The sequence below is a fragment of the Lissotriton helveticus genome, chromosome 5_1 (assembly GCF_964261635.1).
Source record: "Lissotriton helveticus chromosome 5_1, aLisHel1.1, whole genome shotgun sequence".
NCBI lineage: Eukaryota > Metazoa > Chordata > Amphibia > Caudata > Salamandridae > Lissotriton > Lissotriton helveticus.
Window position 1 is genome coordinate 368706524 of NC_136065.1, and position 14921 is coordinate 368721444.

At 46.9% G+C, this 14921-nt stretch overlaps 1 protein-coding gene across 11 annotated transcripts in view; it reads left to right on the forward strand.

Annotated features, from left to right (window-relative positions):
- Window positions 1-14921, forward strand: part of UBR4 (ubiquitin protein ligase E3 component n-recognin 4) — a 2329353-nt gene that overhangs the window by 310824 nt on the left and 2003608 nt on the right. For all 11 annotated transcript variants that reach the window (XM_078642504.1, XM_078642505.1, XM_078642507.1 and 8 more), the window contains exons 16-17: window positions 5230-5389; window positions 6067-6152. In XM_078642504.1, coding sequence (XP_078498630.1) covers window positions 5230-5389; window positions 6067-6152 — 246 coding nt within the window. The remainder of the gene's footprint in view (window positions 1-5229; window positions 5390-6066; window positions 6153-14921) is intronic.

Here is a 14921-nt window from a genome sequence, read left to right on the forward strand (position 1 = left end):
GGTCCAAGAAAACAATCGGGGACTGTTGAGCTCGAAGAGCTATGGAGCAGTCATCGTCGTCGACACCAGACCTCATCATCGTCGAGGCGCCGATCGAGGTAGACGTCGCAGAACAGCAAGAAGACGTTGCTTCCTAAGCAGAAGAGTCAGCTTCCGGAGCAGAGGATGGATCCGAAGATGATGGTCTTTTTCCAGTTGGTCAACAGGTCGTGAGTAAAAGCGTCGACCCTGTTCACCCCCCCATACCAGGACAGGCTTTGGTTCCACCCGCATCTTCGGGTCAGGGTGCACACCGATCGAAACCTTCCGACGCCCCGCCTTCAGGCTCGGCAGCGAAGAGTATTAAAAAGCCTCCAGTCGACTCGGGCTCGAGTCAGTCTGTCGGTCCCGAAAAGTAGAAAGTGCTTAAGCCGAAGTCAACACCGGCACCGAAACACCCATCGGTACCAAGAGCTACCGAACCAAAACCAAGTTCGGCACCGAAAGAGGTTACGAAACGAGTTAAGCACCGAAAGAAGTTCCCAAGGTTACCGAAACAAAAACGGCTCCGGTAACTAAAAAAGCGGACCCGAAAGCAGTTTCCATACCGAAACACACTTCGGCACCGAAGGCAGACTAGTCTAAACACTCGGCAAAAAAAACTTCTGATCCAAAAAGCCCAGATCCAAAGAAAAAGCAAGAAAACTCTTCAGAACCGAAACCAAGACCTGTTCCCAAGACAATGGACACTGTGAAGCCTAAATCTGTTGGCTCCAAACAAGAGAAATCGGTACCGAAAAAAGATTTACCAGTAGAAGAGCTTTTCCAACCTGATGTAAGACAAAAGTCTCTAAAAATTCATCCAAAGACTGGACATGTGTACACAGTACCTGAAAAGAGTAAAATGGAATGTTCTAAACCATCACCTGTTCCTCCAAAGAAGCATCTTCAAGCTTCCCCATAAGACTTCCTTCACCAGAAGTAGAAATACCAGCAGATATTTGTCCTGTACACTCGCCAGCTAGCACACATAGCCTAATACTACAGGATGAGGATTATGGGGGATACATACTCACAAGAGAGTTCTCATCAAATAGATGATATTAATGACCCAGATGATATGGCTGGGCCATCAGGTGACCCATGGGAAGATTACAATGCACCAGATGCACCAGATCTACCACAAGAGGAGGCATACCCGTCTAGGCCATCTCCACCAGATGACACCATTGGGTTCACACAACTCCTCCATAGAGCAGCTACTTTCCATGGAGTAGATTTGTATACAGATCCAATAGAAGAAGACTTTCTTATGGATACACTGTTAATGTCACATAAAACCACAACCACACTTCCAATACTTAGTGGAGTGGTAAGTCACGCACCAGAAATATTTAAAGACCCAGTCAGGGCCAGGGTAATTAACCCCAGACTGGAAAAGAAATACAAAGCGGCTCCCTATGATCCAGCATATGTTAAGGGACAATTGCCACTAGACTCACTGGTAGTGTCAAATGCGAGGAAAACAGCCAACTCGCAAACAGGGGATGCTCCCCCCTGACAAAGAATCTAGGCTTTTAGATGCGTCAGGGAAACACACTCTCACAAGCTGCTAATATATGGAGGATTGCTAACACTCAAGCTCTGTTAGCAAGATATGACAGAGCTCATTATGATGAGTTAGTCACTCATGCAACACCTGCCAGAACAATATAAGGCTAGGGCTGCTAACTTGATACGAGAGGGCAAGGTTATAACTAATACCTCCATAAGATGCGCGCTAGACACAGCATCGAGAGCAGTAAATACAGGGGTACTGTTGCGCAGACATGCATGTCTATGAATTTCTGGTTTCAAACCAGAGGTACAAGCCAGTATACTAAACCAGCCATTTGACCAACAACATCTTTTTGGTCCAAATGGAGACAGTGCACTCAAAAATGAAAAAAGATACCGACACAGCAAAAGCAATGGGAGCTTTACAAACAAGCCCATAGACCTTCCTTTTGTCGCTCCTAGTATAGGGGCGACTCTAAGGGTTTCCAAACTGACAACACCTCCTCTACTTACAAACCGCCCAACCAGACCTCGTCCAGTAAGGGATACTATAGAGGAGGGTATAGAGGGAACAACAATAAGGGCAGAGGCAACAACAATCGCAACGCCTCTACTCCCAAACAGTGACTTCCCTTCCATCCCCCCAGACCATTCCACTCTGATCGGGGGAAGATTACAACAGTTCCTACCTGTCTGGAACTCCATTACTACAGACAGGTGGGCGAGACAAATAATTCAGTCAGGTTATTGCCTGGAGCTCACGTCCAACCCTCCAACAATACCACCAAGACAACGTCCCATGTCACAGGAACACCTCTTACTATTAAGACAAGAGGTTGAATCACTACTGCAAAAGAATGCAATAGAACCAGTACCAAAAGAACATCAAAACATAGGGTTTTACTCCCTTTATTTTCTCATTCCCAAAAAGGATGGGTCTCAGACCAATTCTAGATCTAAAACATGTACATACATTCAGACCATTTTCATACGGTCACATTACAACAGGTTCTACCGTTACTAGAGAAAGGCGACTTCCTTGCCACATTAGACCTTAAGGACGCCTACTTCCACATTCCTATTCATCAGTCTCACAGAAAGTACCTAAGGTTCGTACTAGAAGGTCAGCAATACCAATTCAAGGTGCTCCCCTTCAGAGTAACAACAGCACCTCGAGTGTTCACAAAGTGTCTAGCAGTAGGAGCAGCACACTTAAGAAGGGACAACATTCAAGTATCCCCATATCCCGACGACTGGCTAATAAAATCCAAGTCATACAACCAATGTGTACAGCACAGGCATCAGACAATTTGCCTGCTGCACAAGTTGGGGTTTACAGTAAATCAAAAGAAGTCACATCTACAACCATCCCTATCTCAGCAGTATCTAGGTGCCACAATAGATACTTCCAAGGCAATAGTGTACCCCAATCTAGTAAGAATACAAGCTATACAGAATCTCATAAAAAAATCCGGCCACAACACCCTACAAGCTCGAATGTTCATGCAGCTAATAGGAATGATTGCATCTTGCATTTTCAGTACCATACGCAAGACTACAAATGCGCCCCATACAAGAATGCTTAGCAGATCAGTGGAATTGGGCTCAACAAGAAATAACAGATCCGGTGGTGGTAGACGACCGGACGCATCGCTCTCTGCGATGGTGGAACACCAAAAACCTTTCCAAGGGCCAGCCGTTTATAGAACCTGTTCCACAAATCCTACTGACCACAGACGCATCTCTCACCGGATGGGGAGCGCATTTACAAAGTCACACAGTGCGAGGCACTTGGACAATGAAACAAAAAGTACTCCACATAAATTATCTGGAGTTACTAGCAATCTTTCAAGCTCTAAAATCGTTCCAACATTACATATCAAACAAAGCTGTACTAGTCCGGACCGACAATATGACAGCAATGTATTACATTCAAAAGCAAGGAGGGACACACTCCCTACAGCTCTCCTGGCTGGCGCAGAGCATTTGGAGATGGGCCATCCCTCAAAAACAAATTCTGTTAGCAGAACATCTACCAGGAGTTCACAATCAATTAGCAGATCTGTTAAGTCGTCAAAGACAACAGATACACGAATGGGAGCTTCATCCTCCAGTTCTTCAGCCATTTTTTCAACAGAGGGGAGAGCCAGAGATAGATCTGTTTTCCACACACCACAACCACAAATAAAGCAGCTACATGGTCTACTACGCACACATTTACAAAACACTACTGTGTAGATGTGCAGGCAAAACAACAATTAAGTGTGGGCCAGGCTGTATTTAAAACATTATTTCAAACTACTGCAACAGATGTGGGTGACCGCCGCTAAGGGAGAAACTGCTGTGCAATCTATGCAACAGTGTGTGGTCTGCAGCCCATATGCCTCCAAAGGAAAATGCTATTTACCAGTATGCATCTGTTCTTGGCATGTAGGGCTGCAGAACCACACACGGCCGTCCGCCTCCCTGGCTTCTCATATCTGTTCCAGTGTTATCTTATTTAGATACACAGTACATGGTCATCCTTATCTGTACTGATACAACTCCATCATTTGCCCAATGGCGAAAACAATCTGAGGATGGAGTCGATGCCCATGCGCACTACGGTCTAAGGGAGGAGTCACCTAGCAGACAAAGACTCTTCCAAGAGAACAAAAAGGTGTAATCATCCGGGCCCACCACCAGATGGTGATCTAATGCAACATTGTGTGGTTCTGCAGCCCTACATGCCAAGAACAGATGCATACTGGTAATTAGCATTTTCCTTCCCTCCACATACGCTCCGAAATTGATAACCTCAAGTTCAGAAAATTGCTGAAAACCTATCTTTCATTAACCTCCTCTTAGTTTACTTGGCGTCTTAGTGCTGGGATGCTCCTGGGTAACCACGCGCTCTAGAAATGTTCCTTCATTCATTATTTGGACCTTGTTGATTGTGAGCAGAGTAACAGTTCTTGGAACTAGAGTTATTAAAGGTAACGACTTCTAAGGCATGTTCTGTATTGATGTTTATGTAGGGGTTACTTGGCATCCTAATGTAGCTAGATATTTTGATGGTTTGCATATGTATCAAGGCTGATCAGTGTATTTGGAAAGTACATTGTTACAGAATGCTGCCTTACGCTGCAAAAGTAGGATAGTAAGGTTCAGTCTATTGACAAATACCCTAACTCACTTTAATCCACCTTACACATAGCAGCTTTAAACTGATCTGGACCTCACCTTATTAGAATTTTTTTATAGTAGTCATCACTGAACCACGGCAGTGCCCACACTTGAGTTGAAAACATAAACCGATTTCAGACTATCTTCTTTTAATGTTTGAGACTAACAAGACCATTTCAGTGGGAGGTGCGGATGTTCTACAGCTGGCTGTATAGCTGGCTTGAAGAATCGATTTAGAGGTTTGTCTTGTCTTGGGGAGAGGAGTTGGCCTAACGGCTAGGGCGGTCGACCTACAATCTGGGGAACCGGGTTCGAGTCTCCGCAATGACGCTGAACATCCTGTGATTCTGGGCAAAGTATTTAATCTCCCTGTGCCTAACAAAAATGAATGTCCTCGTGTAACGCAACTGGTGCTATGTAAAGCGCTCTGATACCCGATACCTGGTCATGTTCGCGCTATATAAACTGTTAAAAAAAAAAACAACATGATCTTGAAGAGAAAGTAAGATTATCTTCTCTGTCTTTCAGTTTTTAGGTCTTTCCTCAAGTATCCTTAACTTCATCACATCTTCCATGCTGAACTCGAGGAATAATTTTATTCGTAACTATCTTAGCGTGTCCCTTACTGAGCAGCACATGGCCACGTTGGCCAGTATTATCAAAGACGTTGATAAGGACGGCCTGAAAGGTAAGTATGACACTAATTTTGAGGAGAAAGCATTTGGATCCAAGGGTCTGGGTCCCAACTTTGCTGCCATATAGAGATTTAATGAAGCAATGAGTTGGTGATAACGTTAAACCTGTAATAGTACTATTGATGTGAATGCTATGATACCTGGGTAGAAAAGAAAGAAGGGATAGCGTGGAATTTGGAGGTCTTACAATCTGAATCCTTCGGTATCCGAGGTGATGGAGATGAGGGTTTGTGGAGTCAGATTCTCCTAATATGAGCAGTACAAAATCAAGTCAGACTTATAGATAGTTATTAGTGTCATGGAGATAAGAGGAAATGGCAACATGTATGGAGAAGTGTTGTTTATGGGATGATCACTGAGACCAAACAACTTGCCAGTTTGAAAGAAATAGCTCTGAGTAGATATTCTAAGGAGACTAGTATACAAGACTGATTCAGATTAGTTCTCAGTCTCAATGCTTGAGTGAAATTAGAAGCGCATTCCTGTGGTGTTGCATTGTTCAGGGCACATCATTGCAATTGTGTTTTGACAAAGGAATCCTATAGTTTGGCTTGCAACGACCAGAATTGATATAGATACTCACAGAGAGTAATAGCGGTTAGACTTGACTGTGCATCCCCAAAACTGTGTATTGTGACCCGTTGAGCAGTTTCTTGCTATCTGATTTCAGGCTCATCCGATGAAGAATTTGCAGGTGCCTTGTATCATTTCAATCATTCCTTAGTGACGTCTGACCTTCAATCCCCAACATTGCAGGTGAGATGAGTTGGCCTTAAAGGCTGTCTGGAGAGATTTGTATGTCCACAACTGCCATATGTTTTATGGACCTTCATTTAAGCCGGTCTCACTCCTCATGAATGGTTTCCTACAGAGTTCTTATTGGTAGACCGCTTTTGTTTTTATGTTTGTACTGTTACTCAAGTATGGTTTGTGTTTGAGCAGAGGTTTACATAAAACGTCCGGTAGTGTTTAATTCACTCAGAGGTGAATTCAGTTCAGTTTAACCTTTGAGGCCGTAAGGCGTTCCCAGATTAAAAAAAATTATGTATGTGCCTTTACATTATCTTATTATCACATTTGTTCCCCGAGGAGGTGGTGGTCCTCTGGGCAGCGGGGCAGCTGTGAGGCTCCTCCGCATATAATCGTCACTGTCTTGGGAAGGTGGCAGTCCACGGGGCATTGAGTAGCCCAAGGAGGGGTGCCCTGTGCTCCCCCTCCTTTATTTTTACCATGCCCCCAGGATATGACCCACCCTGGGGCTTTAGAAGAAAGGTGCGCAGGTGTCTGTTTTTTAAAAGATGTTTTCATGGATTTCCAGATCAACCCGTGAGTTCGAGGTAAAATTTTAAAAAAAGCTTTACATCACGGCCGGGTCCCTATGGGAACCCCCACCATTTCTAGGGGGTCAGGGTATTCTTACCCTGCCACCTTTTCTTTATTTTTTACTGTTTTGTGGGACTCTGCTTCAATCTGGTTGAAGTGTCTGAGTCCAGTCTTTGAGTGTGTGACATAATTTGCTGCCTGAGTGTGTACAACAAATGCTTAACACTACCCTCTGATAAAGCCTTACCGCTCGCCCACACTACCACAAATCGAGATTAAGGTATTATCTACTTTTACCTCTGCCTACCTTTGGGGTTTCACTGGACTTTGCACACTATACCTCATATACAGAGCCAGCTTCCTACACGGTGGGCGAGAGGGTGACTGGAAGGAGTTAATCATATGCAGATAGTCAGTTCTGTTCTCTTATCTAGGTTTCCGTTTTCATATCCAGATATGACCTAGCACAATGAGAGGAAATGGAGGATCTCCTTCAACATCTCCCTGAGCAGTTCAAGAAGAGGAATGAGGAGATAGTGGTGGAAGGCAAGCTCACCTCCAACGCTAACAACTGTTGCTCGCTGGATGCTGCCAAAATCGCTTTCAAGGGTGTCAACACTAGCGTCAACCTTAGGTGTGACGTCTGACTCCGTAACTCTTGGTCAATACTGGAGGTACAGGAGCATCTCTTAAACCTTCCATTCGATGGGTCGCAATTTTATGGGCGACAGGTTGAAAATAGTGCAATATATGGGGACTGCCAAATCCATTGGGGCTCTCCATGCCTCACTTTTCAGTGGTTCCTTTCAGAAACAGCCCAGAGGTGGGCAAAGACCACCTCACCTGAGAAGCTGCACTATTACCAAAGGCAGCAACCGGCTTCCATCACCAAGCAAGCAGGGCGCACAGTTGGGACTTCTATAGTGGGAAGTACAAAGGAAGCTCCAGCAAGGGAGCAGCCTCCTGTAAGCAGTGATGCATTCACACATCACCTGTTGGAGGACATTATGCAGTTTCCTCCTATGTTGGGGAAACATCACATCCTACAAATGGATACTAGCAGTCATCCAACACGATTATTGCCTCGAACTACAATAAGCCCTCTTCTCCCCACACCAGCAGTCCACCACGACCATACATGCTCAGCAATGAACACCCCTTATTCCTCCAGGAAGAGGTGCCTTCCCTTCTACAATAGGGAGCCATGGAAAGGGTATTCCTAGAACACCAAGGGACTGAGGTGTGCTTCCAAATTCTCAAGAAGGGCGGCCGCTCCCTTAGGCCCATCCTTTCTCTCAGGCCTCTCATGCATATCAGACAATTTCAGATGACAACCCTGCAGGAGGTCATCCTCCTCATTCAACAAGATTATTTCATGACTGCGCTTGTTCTCAAGGATTCCTCTATTCACATTCTTATCCACTCTACCCACTAGAAGTAATTTTGGTGAGTGGTTAATGCTACAAATTCAAACTATTTCCCTTTAGGGTCTCCATGGCACCAATGGTGTTCACCAAATGTCTTGCTGTTGGGGCGGCTCATTTGAGCTGGTAAGGAATTAATGTCTTCCCCTACCACAACGACTGGACGAGGAAGAGGAGCCGTAGGCTACAGTGTCACAAATCATAACTTGAGCTTTACCATAAATGCCACCAAACCCATTTACAGACTCATCAAATCCAGCCCTTTCTTGACTGCCATCTTCAATACGGTTCAGGTGAAGGATACCCTGACTACAAAGTGTCTCAGCTTTCCAGCACCAGTTGCTTCGTTTTAAGCTTTGTTGTCTGCTCACACTATTTTTTTGTTGTTTTTTTAATACATTTTCTTAATGTTTTTCTTTCAAAGGTATAGACCATGTTCATATACGGTTACTTATCTCATAAACAACAGCTGATACAATGAACATTCCAATAATAGACTCAGGAATTTTGACATATACTCTCCCTCAAAGAAGTTTTCCAATCCGATTTTATTTTTATTTTTTAATCCAAGCTGTAACTAGGCAAACAGCCAAACCCCTCTGCCCCTACCCCCACCCCCAGTATGGGGTCCATTCAACTTGAGGTCCATTTATCTTAAAAACCGCCTTGGGTCTCCTCATGTCTTCCCTCCTGACTGTGGGTCCCCACCCTAGTGGAATGTTCCTCATCTAGTGATACCTGTGTGGAATGTTGGGCCTGTCCCACTATCTCCTGGATCATCATCCCCCACTCCAGCAGCACCTCAGGTAGTTTGTCATCTCTACGCATATGCCCCTCCTCCACTCTCTCAAGTCTGTTTTCCAGTTTGCCAGCAGCGACCCTTGCTGAGTTAACCAAGGAATCGCTATGCACTGCCTAGCTATTATAAGCCCCAAAACCAGGAACCTCCTGCTAGTCTTCCGTTTAGGGTCACAGGGAATTAAATCGAGGAAACAAGCGCATATCCATGGCAATCGTCCACCCTGTTATTCTGTTCAGGTCCTCTAGGACCTCCGTCCAGTACGTCTGAATTGTTGGACAGGTCCATAGCATATGTGGAAAATGCGCCTGAACATAGCGACATTTAGGTCATTTTGGATCTCTAGAACAATCAATAACGTCCAGCCGCCTGGGTGAAAGGTAGGTCATATCAACAATATAATACTGTATTTCTTTGAATCTATTACATACCGACACCTTGCCTTCGCTCCCGTGGATTTTCTCCCAGTCCCGTGGTGTAATCTCCCGTTGCCATTTCTCCTCTACTTTTATGGGTCCACATTTTTTATCGTCCCTTAACGCCCTATATAGGTGGGGTGACCGCCTTGCGCCCTACAGCCAATGGCGACCATAGTGACCAAGGTATTGCTGTGCCCCGGGGCCTCTGGGAACGTAGGCCATAACTGCCGTTGCCGCTATTTTGGCATATTGCAAAAATTTCCCCGATCCCAACTCAAAGGTATCTACCGCCTCCTGATATGTAATGAATCTGTTTTCCGGGTATAGGTCAGACAACATTAGGCAGCCCCCTTCCTTCCATTTGTCAGTCAACATTACCCGCTCAATTTAAGCGAAGGGTTGCATAAGCAAGAAATCTGCCTCTGGGGCATATGGCCGCTCCTGAATAAGCCTCCTGACCACTCGGTTCCATATTGCAGCTAGTAATCGCACCAATGGAGGACATTGTTCCTGTCGCCCCCTCCGCCTGCCAAAGGAGTGCCCCTCATTGCCGGTCTCCATACGTGTCTGCCAGTAGGGACCGTTCCCAGGAGGGGTCCGTGTCCAACCAGGCTAGGGTATGCTATAATTGTGATGCAAAGTAATAGAGTTCTGAATCTGGAATTTCTAAACCTCCTTTGCCCCACTTGCGTTTTATGACCTCTAGGCTGACCCGACAACATTTCCAGTTCCATAGCAATTGTATGAGCAGTGAGTTTATTTCTTTAAATACCTGGTGTGGGAGTTCAAATAAGGAACCCTGCATAGTGAAGAGACATCTAGGCACAACCACCATTTTTATCAAGGCGACGTTCCCCATCAATGAGAGCTTGAGTGTGTTCCAGAAGGTAATACTGCCCTGAAGACCGCAGAGTATTCTCCCCATATTGTGCTGGTATAAGGTGTCCTAATCTCTACTTCTCCATATCCCGAGATAGCGCAGTGTGTCCGATACCCATGGGAGCCCCATCTCTGGAAACTGGACTCCATTCCTCTCGTCCACCAACCCAATCGCATATAGTTGTGATTTTAATTTAATAATGTAAAGACTGGAGGCCCCAGCAAACTGATTTAAAACCACAAGTAGTATCGGCATTGATTAGGTCTGCTGGCGCAGGTACACCAATGCTTCGTCGGCATACAGTGATACAATATGTTCCGTACCACCCACTCAAATGCCCTGCCCCTGGAGCACCCCACGAAGATGACATGCAAATGGCTCCATTGCCAGGGCGAACAGCAAAGGGGCAGTGCGGGCACCCTTGTCGCGTCACCCTTTCTATTGATATTGCATCCGAGACGTACCGAACCGTGCAAAACCGTGCAAACCCTCGACACAGGCTGGGCATAGAGTAGTTTCACCCAGTTTACAAACCCCTCACCTATCCCCATTTTTAGAAGCACCTGCCATAAGCATTCCCATCGGATCCAGTCGAACGCTTGTTCAATATCTAGGAATACTAAGGTACTCTGTTCGCCACCTCCCTCCAACGATTGCATAACGTGGGCGAGACGAAGGGTGTTCCTTAATGCATTCCTACCTGGCATAAAACCTGACTGGTCTTCATGCACCAGCTGCCTGAGATACGGAAGGAGCCTACTTGCCAGCACTTGGCTAATAATTTTAAGATCTACATTTAGCATAGAAATTGGCCGATACGAACTGGGGAGCAGGGGATCGTTCCCCTGTTTGGGGATCCTCACAATCAGCGCTTCGTGCATAGAATCGTCTGCTCACACTGTTGTGCGCTTCTGTGAAGGTTGGCATCCTGCATCACAATTGTTCCTCATTCAACACACATGCACCCCCTTCAAGAGGTCTGGTAGTCCAGTGGTCACAAGTGGAGGGTCAGTGGGAAGATCTAGTGTTGGTTCAGAGGAAACCACGCTGCTCTCAGCAATTAGGGTCAGCCACCAATTTAAGTACAAAGCAGGCCGTGTTGTGCAGATGACCATTAACACGGATGCCTCAGTCACTGGGTGGGGTGTGCATCTGAACCAGTACACGGTGAAGGAACCATGACTCTCAGCACCAGGATCACCACATCAATTACTTGGAACTGTTTGCTATTTAGTTAATCCTCAAAACCATTCTGCAGATTCATTCACAGTCTTGATCAAGCCAGATAACTTGACCTCCATGTATTCCAACCGGTACACACACTCCTAAAGTCTCTTTATCTGGTACTGGGCACTATGCTACATCATTCACCTGACATCGGAGCATCTCCTATTGCCGGAGTGCATAGAGTTATGGGATCTGGTCAGCACGATGCATCAGTACGCCCACCTCTCAAAGCAATACATTTTTGTTAGATCTGATTTCCAAATTGATGGCAGTTACCACAGACGTTTGCACGCCAGAGTTTACAAATGCCCTTTGAGTCTGTTGTACAAGGTGCTGATCCCATTCTACCTGCTATGGATGTGTCCATTCCATCAGGACCTTGATTAGCACTTTTATCAAACAACCGGATCCTGGGATAGTGTGGTGAATGTCACCTAATTGCTCAAGCAGCCTCTTTTGTGGTGAATACCCAAGCACTTGTCCTAGGGCTTCCGTTTCATCCTCTTCACTTAAGCTACAGCACAACAGCAGAGGCATTGATTGATTACTGGGGACTCACATGCAGAAGTTGTTCACAAAGGGTCTATTTTTGCATTAGGATGAAACCATTTATATCATTGTCCTGGAGTTCCAGACAATCTGCCTTGGTCTGCAGTTTCTACAAGGTCTCTATCAGGACTGCCCCAACGCTGCACCAATTGAGAAAAGAGTTGAAGACTTACCCCCTTAGAGGAACACTACATCACAATATATTAATGTCCACTATCATCCAGCTTTTCCATTTACTCTTGACTTTATGCTTTATTTGACCAGGTACCGTGCTGCCTGTTGGCTACATTTGTGATCTATGAATTCCATCTATGCGTGTGAGAAAGTGCCATCTTTCTTGCATAGTATGCCCCCACCTTTTGCTGAATTGCTGATGTGCTTTGACTGAGTGTGCCCTCCTAATCAGCTGCCCAGGGCCTATGTTCCTTCCCTAAAACTGTATTGAAACTAAAACCCAATTGGCATCTCTGGCCACATATCAGCCCCATGTAAATGGTACCATGGGTACCCAGGGCATTGTGACCAGAGAAGACCCCTAAGGGCTGCAGGACTTATTGTGCCACCCTTAGGGGCCTTGCATCCTGCCACACATACACACACACACTGCCTTTGCAGGCTGAGTGCCCTGGTGCAGAACTAAACAAAGAGTCGACATGGCACACATCCCTGTGTGCCATGCCCACAACCCCACTGCCCTGGCATACATCAGTCACCCCTCTAGCTGGGTGCCCTATGCCAGTGGTGTGGGCACAGGTGCATGAGCCCTGTGCCCCACAATACCCAGGGCCATTCCTGGACACTAAGTGCAGTGATGCCATTAAGAGTATATGGTGCTGGGAGGTTGTTATTACAAACTCCACCGCCCCATAATGGCTACACTGAAGACTGACAAGTTTGATATCAAACTTCTCAGCACAATAAACCCACACTGATGCCAGTGTGGGATTTAATGTAAAATGCACTACAGAGGGCATCTTAGAGATGCCCCCTTAAACCTAACCTACAATCCACGTCTTGTCTGAGAGGCTGCCACACGGCAGACATGTTGCTGGACCGCCGGGTTGGAGAGCCCACCCGCTCTCCTGGGCCTGCAACAATGCACGTCCTGGACGAGGTGCCAAGTCTCCTCCCCCAGGATGGGCAGGGGGAAGCTTCAAAGGCATGCCGCCTTTGTGAGCTTCTCCAGGCCACTTGCTATACTCTGCAACTGGCCCCCACTAGTTCTGACCCCCACTCTGGCGGGAAGACTGGCGGGAAACCCTACGTCAGGAAAGGGTGTGTGCCAGCCTGTGCCAACTCCATTCCTCAGGTGGAGGAGGCGAGGTGAAGCACAACTCCGGGCTACCACCATCTTGAGGATGGGGAGCCCTACCCACTCACAGCTGGGCTCATGCCCCCCTCCCACAGGAGAGGAGCAGGTTAGGGGGTGTATCCACCCCAGAACAGGGACCAATTGGTCCCTGCCCTCACCCTACCTGTAACGCCCCTAAATTTGGTATTTAGGGGCACCCTGAAACTTCCTTCCTCAGATCCCGATACAAAAACAAGGAAGATGATCAAGAAGACCCGCCGTGCTGCTGCTAACTAAAGGTCGACACCAACTGACTTGGCCTAAGCCCTACAGGCCTGTCGATCCTTGAACCTGCTCCTGATAAATCTCGGCGACTCCTGCGAGCCGCAACCTTGAAAACCACAGAGGACCTGCCTGCCTAGACCCTCTGAAAGACTGGGACTCCCATGAGCAGTGGTTCTGCTCCAACAGCAATACCCCTGGAGCCAGCCAGGAACCGCGGCTCCATCACACTCTGCACCCGCCAAGCCCGGCCCGTGCCTGAGTGACCCAAGACCATGAGGACGTCTCTCTGGCGACTGTGACCTGAAGTCCAGTGCCCAAAGACCCTACTCGATGAAACAGACTACGCCTGCAGCCTCACAACCAGGGACCCCTCCAACCGCGACCAGCTAAGGGTAAGATTTCTTGACGTCAAGACACCCATGCACCTGGCGCCCCACGGCCCCCTGTGCCCAACACCTGGGTGCCTACCTATCTTCCAAGACCCCAACTTACCTCTTGAAGTGTTGATCGCCACTGAAGAGTCTCCGTCCCCGAGCCTGCAGCCTTTGTTCAACTTCCAATTCTCCCATTGAATAACATTGAGCACCCGATGGCTCAAAAGCACCCTGCACCCAGCCGCCCGAATGCCCCTGGCCGTGCAACCTTTGTCCTATCCTACTTCCCCGTTTTGCCCATAGCAAGTGACCAGGAGCCCAGCTCCCACAGCGGCGTGGCCTGCTAGCCGGCAGTCACCAACCGAAGTCCCCCTCACTCTCATTGGATGACATTGGGCCTAACTACCTCTGCACCCGGCTGCCCCTGTGCCGCTGAGGGTGTACCAACTGTTGTAAAACAACAAAAGAGTGTCGTGAGAGAAGTGTGTAAGCACTAGACACAGAGAAGAAATCTCCCTGAAGAAGTCACAGTGGAAATCAGCGTTTTTTTTTATTTAGGAAGCCCTCACTCACCACCCTGGGTGGTGACATGCTTCATCATCGGGCCCTCCAGGAGAAGCCGAATGCCTCCCTGGTGTGCTACAACGCCAGATTACTGCGGAGCAGGTTCTTTGTGGCAAAAGTGTCAAAAAGAAATGTGAATTAAAAATGTCAAACTGTACCATACGGAATTTTTTTTATTCAATGGTCAGTTTGACATAAGTAAAATATGTGTGGGAAACTTACCAGTTAATGACTCGGTTGTTTCCACTTAAAGTGGGGTCAACATGTTTCTGCCCGTCTATGTGTCATTTACTGGGCTTTCATCAGGACGGTCGGGTGGTGTACCTCGGCGGTATGGGCGCACTAAGGCCCACCCTTACCAGAGGACGTGAAAGTTAAAAACAAGTGTGT